General features: G+C 50.9%; 1 protein-coding gene across 5 annotated transcripts in view; it reads right to left on the minus strand.

The window, feature by feature from the left end:
• Positions 1-845: 845 nt before the first annotated feature.
• ZNF341 (zinc finger protein 341) overlaps positions 846-12026 on the minus strand; it is a 40380-nt gene continuing 29199 nt past the window's right edge. For all 5 annotated transcript variants that reach the window (XM_045162634.1, XM_045162633.1, XM_045162635.1 and 2 more), the window contains 5 exons: positions 7581-7677; positions 5877-6009; positions 4105-4216; positions 3797-3867; positions 846-2069 (listed from right to left, as the gene is read on the minus strand). In XM_045162634.1, coding sequence (XP_045018569.1) covers positions 1540-2069; positions 3797-3867; positions 4105-4216; positions 5877-6009; positions 7581-7677 — 943 coding nt within the window. In that variant the 3' untranslated portion in view covers positions 846-1539. The remainder of the gene's footprint in view (positions 2070-3796; positions 3868-4104; positions 4217-5876; positions 6010-7580; positions 7678-12026) is intronic.

Genomic DNA, 12026 nt, shown 5'->3' on the forward strand with positions numbered 1-12026 from the left:
CTCACTCATCCCTCCCACCGCATCACACCCTCTCCTGAGGATATGGGGAAGTCAGCCTTGCTCTGAGCTCCAGCCGCAGGCCCACACACAGACGTCTGAGGGATGTCCTTTTCAGGGAAACTCCATGATTAGATTGTGGCCGACAGTCCTCTCGAATCCTGTCCTGTCCCATCTCGAGCCTCAGAGGCCTCTCCTGCACCTGAGGCAATGTGGACCAGCAAGCCAGTGGTGAAGATAAATAAGAAAGCACTGGTCAAGGCCCCTTTTCTCCTCCCTGCCTCCCAGGGAGCCTGGTGTGCTTTCCCCCTGGACTAGCTGGAGACGGGGAAGGGAATGCTGGACGCGAGGGTGAAAGTGAAGTCGCTCAGTCGTGTCTGACTCTTTGCGACCCCATGGAGCCCTACCAGGGTCCCTACCAGGCTCCTCTGTCCATGGGACTTTCCAGGCAATAGTTCTGGAGTGGATTGCCATTTCCTTCTCCAGGGGATCTTCCCGACCCAGGGATCGAACCCAGGTTTCCCGCAATGTAGACAGACGCTTTACTGTCTAAGCCACCAGGGAAGATGGTCCTCTGGCTCTGGTTAGAGTTTCTGATCGCAGAGGGTTTTAGGCTAAGACCCAGGATTCTGCATTTTCAAAAGTGAGTTATAAACCCCTTCCTCAGCGGGTTTCCATGGGTCATGATCTAAAATAACTGTTCTGGATGCATCAAACCTCTCTGTGGCTATTGGGGCAGTATAGTTGAGAGTGAGCAGCCAAGGGACCCCTCAGCACCTTTGTGCTTTGGAGGGGGCGCTGCTGCCACCTAGGAGCTAAGAAAAAAACTGCCAAAGGTAGGGCCTGAGTCACTTTTGATAAAAAAAAACATTTATTGAGCATTTGTTCAGTGCTGAGCACTATGCCAAATTCTTTGCACACTTCATCATACTGGATCCTGATGACAGCCCTGTGAGGTAGTACTGTCATAAGCCCCATTGTACAGACACGGAATGTGGGGCTCAGAGAGGGGAAGTGACTTACCCAAGGTCACACAGCAAGTAAGTGTCAGTGCTTGGATCTGAAGCCAGATCTGGCTGATAGCTCCACTCTAACCATGACACTCGAGTACCTCCTACATGCGTACATTACAGAGTCATCTGGGGATGCTGGGAGGAACTGCATGTGAAGAGGTTCACCAGATAAGGGCTCTAACCATCTCAGGCCTCAGCAGCTTAGTTTGAGGCTGCCCCTTGGCAGCCTAGAGGAAGGGTGGATGGGACAGCCCTGTCTTCCCTCTTAGGCAGCCCGACCACCAGCCTGGACCAGCCAGACCCTGGGCCGCTCAGGCTCAGCTGCCTCGGATCCCAGAATGGTGCAGGGCTTCCCAGCAGGACAGGGGACACAGAGAGGCGGCCTTGGGCCAGGGTTTACAGATGATGTTCCAAAAGGATTTTGACCAATGGCTCACTTCCACTGGGAAGGCTCTCTGGTCTGCTCCCAGTGGCTCTGGACCTAAAGATGAGCATCAGGCAGGACGCAGGAGCAAACATCATGGGTCCATCACTCCGAGGCCTGGATGTAGACAGGCACAGCGAGCATGGCACATGAGCCCTCAGCTCCTGCCTGCAGCTCTGCCAGCGCCAGGTTGGAGCCCAGGCCCTCGGCATGCCCAGGCACTACCAGCTCAGGTTCGCCCCCCACCGTACCCCCCACTACGATAGACAGCACGGCATCTGGCTCTGAGAAGGGCGGCTTGCCTGGGGCGGCCTCGGGCATGGGCCCGGCCCCTGTGTCCTTCAGCTCCTCCAGCCCGAGCGGGTCAGGCAGGGGTGTCACCACCTTGTGCCCACCGCCGCTGCCGCTGCGGGGGGCTGCCCGCCTCCGGGGGGGCCGCCGGACTTGCAGGTCCTTGTCCTTTTGGGGGCCGAGGCGGCAGCGGTGGTCCTTGAGGTATTTGTGGCGGGAAAAGCCCTTGGCGCAGCCAGCGCAGCGGAACTTGTAGTTGCCCGTGTGGGCACGCTGGTGCTCAGCGAGGTGGGCGCGGCGGCTGAAGGACTTACTGCACAGGGCGCACTTGTGGAGCTTCATGCCTGAGGAGAGAGGGGAAGGCCGTGAGAGGCGCCCAGACCCTTCACCCTACACGGCTGCCTCGGCACTTGGGAGTAAAACCCGGTTTCTCAGCTTGCCCTGTGAGCAGGGGTGTGACCTGGGCCCTGCTCCCACCAGTTGTAGCTCCCACCTTCCCCCAGCCACTTCTCCTGTGCTAGCCTCCTGCCTCTGAGCCTCTCCGTGTGCTCTTTCCCTCTGCCGGAACAGCAAGCTCAGCCCCCACACCGTGGCTGACTTTGCAAGGTCGCCATCATCTCTCCCCTCTCTGGCTGGCCTGCCTCACCCTGGCCCCCTCACACCACTCACTCCCCACAGGGCACCTAGAGAGGTCTTGGTAAAACTCCTCCATGACACTCCCCTGCTCCAGACCCTCCAGTGATTCCTCAAGTTTCCCACGGAGCTGCGTGTGGCTGACCAGCCCCTTCTCCTCTCAGCCCCTTCCGCTCCTCTCACTTGCTCTCTGAGCTCTAGGCCCCCTGCCCACCGTTCCTCATCTCAAACACTCCCCAGTCTCTTCCCTGCCTCAAGGCTTCACCCCTGCTGCTCCCTCACCCTGGAAGCCATTTCCTGGCTCTTTTCATCTCTCAGACTCAGCTTTTCTGTCACCTCCTCCGAGAAGTCCTCCGTGACACCCACTTCTTTTATTCTCTGCCCTCTCACTCTGCTTATTTCCATCTTTGAACTCAACATATTTTAGTGTAATATACTTATCTGTTTGCTGTTCATTTTTTATCTCTGCCACTAAATGCTAAGCTTCCCAGGAGAGTGGGGTGTGGCTCTGCCTGGCTCCCTCATGGCACCCCCAGTGCCTGACACGTGGTAGATTCTCAGCTATCATTCACTGGGTCAATCACCGGTGCCTCCATGTCCACTGTGAAGTCAACTCCATCCCACACACAGCTTGTGCCACGGCCCCCTCAGTTTCCCTGGAATGCCGGCTCAGAGAGGGGGCAGAAACTTGCCTGAGGTCACCCAGCAGGACAGTGGTAATGCCTAGAATCCAACCTAGCCTCTTTGTCTCTAAATCCACAATCTACTCTCCCAGATTTCAAACTAGATCCTTTCTGGAAACCACTGGCTGTTCATCAGGGGTGACTTTACTACCCAGGGATTTCTTGGCTTGTCCCCTGGAGGCAGAAATGCTGCTAAACAATCTACAGTGCCCAGGGCAGATATCCATGACAAAGAATTATCCAAAATATCAATAGTGCTGACACTGAGAAACTGTGTTCCAGACCAAATGGTACATGGATGTGGGAAGCCAGCCAAGCTGCTCCAGGGAAGCAGCAATCTTATGGGGAGCTCTGTGGAGCCCCTTGGAAACTGAGGAGTGACGTGAAGACCCCTACTCCACATCCCAGCTGCCCTTCTCTGCTGAGGGGACCAAGGAACCCCTCTGGCCTTATCTTGGACCCACGGAGAATGTGATCTCCCTCCCACATGACCCCATCTCTATCACAGTGGGTGCTTCTCTGATACAGTCATCTCATGAGTCAGCTCCCTTCTCCACCTGGAGGCTGTGGCTGACTCACCTCTGTGCACCCTGAGGACCCAAACATAGGCGGGGCTCATGGGAGCAAGAGTCTGCTGGCTAGAAGGTGTCAGGCAGGGATACTAAGTCTCATGAGACGTGCCCGCTCTTTCCAGGGTCCTGCCCAGGGGGCTCGAGCTGAACCAGACTTTCCCAGCAGGTGCAGGAGCAACTTACCGGAGTGAGAGAGGATATGAGCCTTCAGCTTGTCTGGCCGATTGAACTCCTTACTGCAGCCCGTGTGTGTCCTAGAACCCAAAACACTGGTCAGGGGAGCGCGCTAAGCCCAGGACTCTCTTGTTGGCCACTCTGCTAGCCCTGATCTACCCTGGGGGCTGGGCAGGGAAGCAGGGCGGGAAGTGAGGCAGCCAGGCAGGACCCGGGACAGGACAAAAGGTGAGTGGGCCTTGCGCCCTCAGCCCCGGCCCCCTTCCACCCCACAGCTGGTAAACCTGCCCCTCCTACCCAGGGTCGTCTCTACTCACGAGAAGGGGCATTTGTATTTCTTGAATGGCTCATGGATCAACATGTGTCTCTTCAGTTTGTCCTTGCGGTTGAATGCAGACTCGCACACTGAGCATTTGTAGGGCTTCTCACCTGCAGGAGGAAACCCCGTTGGGGGGACCCAGGGTGCCCTGAGAGGGAGTCTGAATTTGGGGCACAGGGGTCCCCACCAGATGGCAGCAACTCCTTTAGAGAGGTGGCCTGGGGAAGACCTCTCTCTCCTTCCTCAGGACTTTGCTTTGCCAAGGAGACGAGGGGGCTGCTTCAGTTAGGAGGGGCAGGAAAGGCCTCTCCGATGAGGTAACACCTGAGGTGAGCCCTGAGGTGGTGAAGGAGTGAGCCTGGCAGACACTGGGAGTGAGTCCAGGCAGGAGGAGAGGCAGGGTGCGGGGTGTGTCTGAGGAACAAAGTGGAAGGAGCAGGGAAGGGAACATGAGGCAGAAGAGGAAGTCAAGGCAGCTAGGCCTGACAGGGAGGGCCTGAAAGCCAAGGTTTCTACTCTGAGCTGAATGAGAAGCCACAGCGGGGCCAAGCAGAGGAGGGCCAGGATCTGACTGCGGGAGGAGAGCAGACTGAGGGCGGTGTGGGCTCAGGCAGGAAGGAGGCTGGTACAAGAAATGGGAAGTGGCCAAGTACCGGTGATGCTGAGAAAGCAGAACCGGCAGCCCTTGCCAATGGACTGGCTGTGGGGCAGGAGAAGAAGTGAGTCAAGGATGAGCCTGAGGCACAGGTGACAAGGTGGACGGTCCTGACATTTACTGAAATGGGGTCCATACAGGAACAGAGAAAGTGAAAAATGAAAGTGAAAGTTGCTCAGTCATGTCCAACTCTTTGTGACCCCATGGACTTCTCCAGGCCAGAATACTGGAGTGGGGTAGCCTTTTCCCTTCTCCAGGGGATCTTCCCAACCCAGAGATAGAACCCAGGTCTCCTGCATTGCAGGCAGGTTCTTTACTAGCTGAGTCACAAGGGAAGCCTACAGGAGGGGACAATTACATCTTATCTGATTGAATCCTTACAACAAACCATAATGTAAGTCCTTGATTAGAAAACTGAGGTTCATGGTGTACACTTAGTGTTTGGGGGAACTAAGATTCCATAGCTCAGCAGTATGGCCCGGAGCCCACTTGAGTCACCCCAAATCATCTGCTGCAGATTCCATGGGTGGGGCTGGTGGGGGTGGGGCATGGAGAGCAGCTCTCATCTGACAGGGGTCAGGGTTCACAACCTGCCCTTTGGAAAAGGACTATGATTGGGCTGTTTTATTTCCTGCCATTATTTCCTCTCTGTCCTCCTCTCTAAGATGAATAAGTACTTTTGAAAAATGCCAATCCAATGACTGAGGTAATTCTGATCATTACAATGGAACGGTCTGTAGTCATTAAAAAGGTTAAGGTGTGGGAAGGAATTCTGTATTGAGAACAGCGGGCCCAGTCTCAGGGGCTCAGAGTGGTCTCAAGGGGATAATTCCTAGAGGCAGAGCCAGGAGTCCCTCCACCAGCCTCCGTAGGCTCGTCTCTACTACAGTGTTGGTGGGAACCTCTTGTTCCCTTGAGATGGCAGATGGGTAGGGGGCCAGGAAGGAGATGGGGTGGGGGATGAAGAGAAGGAGGGGTTGGGCAGGAGGATGCTGAGGAAGCAGGCTGAAGGAGCTGGGAAGGAAGGCCAGAGGCGGATGGAAAGGGGAACTGAGAGGGCGTCTAGGGGAGGGTGTTGGGGATTAAGCAGAAGTTGCCAGGGGGCGGGTACCCACCTGAGTGGATGTGAGCATGCAGTTTGAGGTAGTGCTCCCGCCGGAAGAACTTCTTGCACACCTGGCACTTGAACCTGCCCCCGCTGCCGTGGGTGGGCAGATGACGCCGCAGGTACCGTTCACAAGGAAATACCTGGCAGGACAAAGGAGTCGGCATCAGGTCTGACTCACATTATGAGCTCAAGGGGCCCCTCATTACCAGCTCTTATGGAAACACCATTCTTTCTGCCCACTAGGGGTCAAGGCTCACAGGGCCCAGCTTAGTCATTAGAAGCTCATGGCTCCCACTACTCACCCATAAGACCAGTCAAGACAGGCTGGCTCAGCTTCTGCCCACGCTGTTGCTTCTACCCAGAGAGACTTTCTCTCTTAGCAGGACAAACTCCTACTCATCCTTTAAGACCCAACTCAGGTCACTGCTTCCGTGAAGCCCTCCGTGACTTCTCAATGCCACATATTCAATGCCTCCAAAGTCCACCCACACTTTTAAAGTTAGCATCTAACCTATTTGAATAACAGCCCTTTGCTCACACAAGATCTCCCAGAGGGCAGAGAGGAGCTCTCATTTCCCAGCACAGGGCCTGAGTTAAATGACTGACAAGCAGGGAAATGAATGAAGAAATGAACACGTAACTGAAGAAATAAATGGAAAGGTAATAAAAAGCCAGAAAACACGGAAGCCAAATTCTTCTTCCTCCCCAGGCATAGGAAGGGTACTCATTCATTTTTTCATTCATCTGATACAGATACGTGGTCAAGGACACAGACCTAACTACTTACTACTCCATTATCTCCTAGCTGGATGATCTTTCAGTGCCTTAGTTTCCCTGTCTGTAAAATAGTATGCCAGCCTCCTAGGGTTAAATGAGTCAGTTTCAGATAGAATGCTCAGAACCACATCTGGCACAGGGTTCTTGCTAATTCATGATACCTTTTATTTGGACCACAAATTCCAAATCCCCAAATTAGGCTGTAAAATTAGAAACATCTACAATGAGGCCGAAGTGAAACCAGGACTGTCTGTCCTGGGAAATCTGCCATGAAAGGTGGTAGGAAAATGAGAAGAACAAAGAAACCAGTTACACACACCAGGGGGTGCAATCAGCAAAATCCAGACTTCAGGCAACTCCACAGGACCAAAGGCCCAGCTTCTTCAACAAACACATTAAAAGAAAAAAAAAAGAGCACTGACAGGGGAATCTGTAGATTAATAGAATCAATCACAATATATGGACCTGATTCAAACAAACTTGACAAAAATTATGTTTTGGGGAAAAGTGAAAAATGGAATCCTGACTGGATTTTTGATGGGTGTGAAGGGCTTTAGTGAGAGATTCCAGATCTACTGTAAAAAAGGAACTGGTTAAAAAAAAAAAAGGAACTGGTAATAACCAGGATAATAAGATGTCAGGAAGTTGGAGGCTGCTGTTTGCATGCTGGGCCTGGGTCCAGGAGAGTCCTCACTCCACAGCCTGGCCGGCCCGCCTGGCCCCAGTAGCAACCCCCGGCCAGCCAGGGTGGGTGACCAACTGGCAAGACGGGCCAGGTAGAGCTCTCACTCCTCAAGAAGAAGTGCTGTCTGCAGAGACAACCCCAAGCTTGGCCTGCACGTGCTGAGGCAGGAGAGGAGGAGACAGTGGGGTCTTCGCTCCACCACCTCTTGCCCCCTACTTTCGTCTTGCCAGAAAGGGCAGGGATCCCCACCTTTTGGCAGTGCGGGCAGGGGAAGTTGTGAGTGGCGGTCTGCAGGTGATGGTCCAGTGCTTCAGGTGTGGAGTACTTGTTGACGCATTTGACACACCTAAATGGGGAGGAGCAGAGAGGTGAGAGAGCTTGCACGGGGCTGGAGGTAACCAGCCACACCCCTCCTCCACCATCACTGGTTAACATACCCGCAAAACAGCAGTTTCAGGCCACAAGCCACACTAGAGAAAAGACCCCACTGTCTTCCCACCACGAAAACATTGGCCAGCAAATGGGCCCATTTACAGTGCAGTACCAATGAGCAAAGCTAGAGGCAGGTGGGCAATTCACGCTAAAAACGGAACTGTGGGCTCTGCCATCTGTACACCAGGGCCATGGTGGGAAACCCACAGGCAGGCCGCACCTGTGGTGGGCCCAGGGGACTCCCCCTCGGGCCACAACCTGAAAACCACAAGCTAAATGCCTGCAGATGGCAAGAAAGAAGGAGGGGGTGGGGTGGGAGCCGTGCTACTAGGAGGGCAGAGACTTTGTGAGCTGGTGGGAGAAAGATGGGAATGGCTCAGGCTCTGGTGGCAGGAGGCACAGGTTTGCAGGGGAGGCAGTTTTGCAAGACCATTAAAATGAAAGCTCCCTGCCAGAAATGCCACCCTAATTAAGTCATGCAAGGTAACACGCCCAGCAATAGGGCAAACCCATGTCATGTGTCTCCTGATACAATGTGCTGAGAAAGACACAACGTCGCTTCGTGATGCTCCTGCTAAAAGTGTCGATCCTGGACCAACCCTGAGGTCAAATCAGACAAATCCAAACTGAGCACATTCTACAAAATACCTGGCTTCTACTCTCTCAAAATACTAAGGTCATAAAGACAAAGACAGAAAGACTGTTTCAGCAAAAAGGGGACTGAAGAGACAAGGACAACCGAATGCAACGTGTGATCCTGGACTGGACCCTGGGACCAGAAAAATGTTTTTTCTTCATCTATAAAAGATGCTATTGGAACCATTGGAAATTTCTGCATAAGGTCTATACATGCGATAATAGAATTGTATTGATTTAACTTCCTGATTTTGATAACTACACTACGCTTTTATGGAAGAGGTTATCCTTGTTTTTAGAAAATACACATGAAAGAGAAAAGGTAAGGAGCATGGTGTCAGCAAATTATTCTCAAAAAGCTCAGAAAGTGATACAGCCAGTGTGGTTAGTATTATAATACCTGGGAAATGTGGGTGAAGGATATGTATGGGAATTCTTTGTACTAGTCATATAACTTTTTTAGAAGTCTGAGATTATGTCAAAGTAAGGTTTTTTTTTTAATATTATTTATTTGGCCGCAATAGGTCTTAGTCGCAGCATGCGGGATCTCTAGTCATGGCATATAGGATCTAGTTTCCTGACCAAGGATTGGAGCCCTTGCATTGGGAGCTTGGACTTTGAGCCACCAGGGAAGTCCCTCAAAGTAAGTTTAAAAGAAACACTTCTTGAAAGCGATTGCCTGTGGGATGTGGAAGTAGGTCAGGATGGAGAGGGAATTCCTTTTCATTCTATGCACTTCGGTAGTTTTAAAATACTGCATTGTATGCACATAAATTTATTTTTTCAGGTAGTAATTAATCTTTTGTAAACCCTTCTTTGATCTCTGACCTGCAAAATTACTTCTAGGGACTTATTTACAAATGAGCAAAGACACAGGTCCAAAGTTGTTCCCTGTAATGTTGTTTATAATAACGACAAACTGGAAATAACCCAATTAACCTGTAGTACGGGACATGTTAAATAAATTACAGCCTATCCACGTATAATGGAATGCTAACGTCTCCTCTCTGAGCCTCAATGTCCTCATCTTTGCAATGGGGAGAATACCACAGCTATGGGCTGAACTAGGTTCCTCCAAAATCCATATGGTGAAGCCCTGATCCCCAATGTAATGGTATTTGCAGATGGAGCCTCTGGGAGGTGCTTAGGTCAAGGTGAGATCATGAGAGTGGGAGCCTCCAGATGAGATTAGTGCCCTTATAAGAAAAGAGCAGGGACTTCCTTGGTGGTCCAGTGGTTAAGAATCTGCCTTCCAACACGGGGAATGTGGGTTCAATCCCTGGTCAGGGAACTAAGATCCCACATGCTGAGGGGCAACTAAGCCCATGCCCTGCAACTACTGAGCCCCCGTGCTCTGGAGCCCGCATGCCGCAACTAGAGAGAGGCCCACACCACTGCTAGAGAGAGGCCCACACCACTGCTAGAGAGAGGCCTACATGGCACCATGAAGAACCCTAGAGCTGCAACAAAAGATTCTGATGCCACAACTAGGACCCAATGCAGCTAAAGAAGGAAAGAAAGAAAACAAAAGACCAGAGAGAAAGGGCACCCTCTCTCTCTCATGTGTCTATAATATTCTGTTATAGCCACCTGAACTGACTGATGCCACCTACCTCCCAGGAAGGCAGGGCTCAATGTCGCTAAGTCAGGTCGAGCCACCTTGCAGGTACTCACTTCTTTTTACTTGGCATCTCACTCCAGAGAGCCACACAGCTACAGGGACTCCTAGAAATTCCACAGATTGGAAGGGCAAAAGCAAATGCTCTCTACAAATGGGAATTACGCATCGTTATCCAGAAATCACCCCTTAGCTGGTCAGAGTTCACCTGGCTTTCCTGCCCCTAGGGCCCCATTTCTCAATCTCCCCCAGGGTCAGATGCCCTCTACCCCATTTCTTGAGCCCAGTTCCCCTGCCAGCTTCTCAAAGCTCCTGTGGTTTCTACAAGATCCTCAGGCCCTGGCCCCCACTTTCTCTCTCAGGCCCCATCTAAACATCTCCTCCTACTTCCATTCTATAGAACAGTTATTCTAAACCACTTGCTATTTTATTTCCCATCTTTACAGTTGCAAACTCCTACTCATCCTTCAAAACCCAGTTCAGATATCATTGCTCCTGGGATACTGTCCCTTGCCCTACTTCTCACCGTGGGTATATATATCTATGACAGCATTTTATCACAGCATATAGTAAGAATATATACACTCCTGTCTCCCTAAGCAGTCCATGCATTCTAGACTCAAAGTCTGTATTTACTTATTTCTGAACCCCAGAAGCCTCACCCAAGAGCTAGAGGTGGGCCAGGGTTGGGGTGGGGGGCATGCATTAACAGAGGTCATCAGCCAACTCCCTGCAGATACAAGTCTGAACAGAGAAGCAAAACCATTCTAACATGAAAATATTCACTAATGAACTGGAAGTCCCTGGACAAAAACTCCTATTTTTTTTTTCCCCACTAATACCTATCCCCATGTGCTAGATTTTGTGAGGCAGCTGCTCCCAAATGACATAAGGCTAATGCACAGCAAAATGAATGGAGAGCAACAGTGAGGGGTTCCTCCAAGTCATGGAAGTGATGCTGGACAATACCATCAGCAAATGGGATTCTGGAGGAGGAGCCAGAAAGCTCTTGAGGAAGGGAAACTCTACAAGGATGAACACAGGCTCAGTAGCTCCAACGAGAATGACAAGGACAATTACATGATCAATGGATCCAAAGAGAATGATCGGAAGTTCTAAGGACTAAAAGCATATGGCAAAACGGAGGGAGCCCTTCATCATTTCTGCTAAAGGGACCTTCTTTATGACTGAAATAGAAGACTACAGCCATGTAAAGGGTTGTCAGAAAAATTACCCCCAATAAAATACACATTTAATTCATTCCTTGTCCCATTCTAAGAATCAGCATATAGCTCCAACTTTAACCTAAATTTTATAATTATAAAACATACCAATCTTATTTTTATGATTTTTGCTTTCAAATACACACTTGTGCATTTTTTCATTTAAGAATCGATGTAGCATTTCCCTGACGGTCTTGTGGTTAAGAATCCATCTGCCAATGAATGCAGGGACTCAGGTTCAATTCTTGGTCCAGGGAGATCCCACATGCCGTGGGACAACTAAGCTCATGAACCACAACTATTGAAGCACGCACCCCAGAGCCCATGCTCTGAAACAAGAAAAACCACAATGAGAAGCTTGAACACCGCAACTAGAGAGTAGCCCCCGTTTGCCACAACTAGAGAAAGCCTGTGCTCAGCAACCAAGACCAAGGGCAGCCAAAAAAAAAAATCAGTGTACTGTTCTACATGTAATCTAAATTGTGTAGATTATCAGACAAAATACTATTTTCATAATATTTTACTTTAGGGAAAAACAAATCTTTTTTCCACTATGAACAAGGAAAAATTGGCTTCCCTTTTTTAAGATTTTTTTTTTTTTAGGTTGCATGTCTGCCAAGTTGAAGAATGATACAAGGAGGGCCCACCTTTTCTCCCCCCTCAGTGCCAAGGCACAGAACCCACTCCCCCAGGCTGGGCCCTGAAGCCTCAGATTCCCCTTTGAGATGTCCCACTGGACCTGAGCAGTTGGAACCACCAAGGGAATGGACCCCTGGGCTTCCTGCA

Source organism: Bubalus bubalis, chromosome 14, assembly GCF_019923935.1.
Source record: "Bubalus bubalis isolate 160015118507 breed Murrah chromosome 14, NDDB_SH_1, whole genome shotgun sequence".
Lineage (NCBI taxonomy): Eukaryota > Metazoa > Chordata > Mammalia > Artiodactyla > Bovidae > Bubalus > Bubalus bubalis.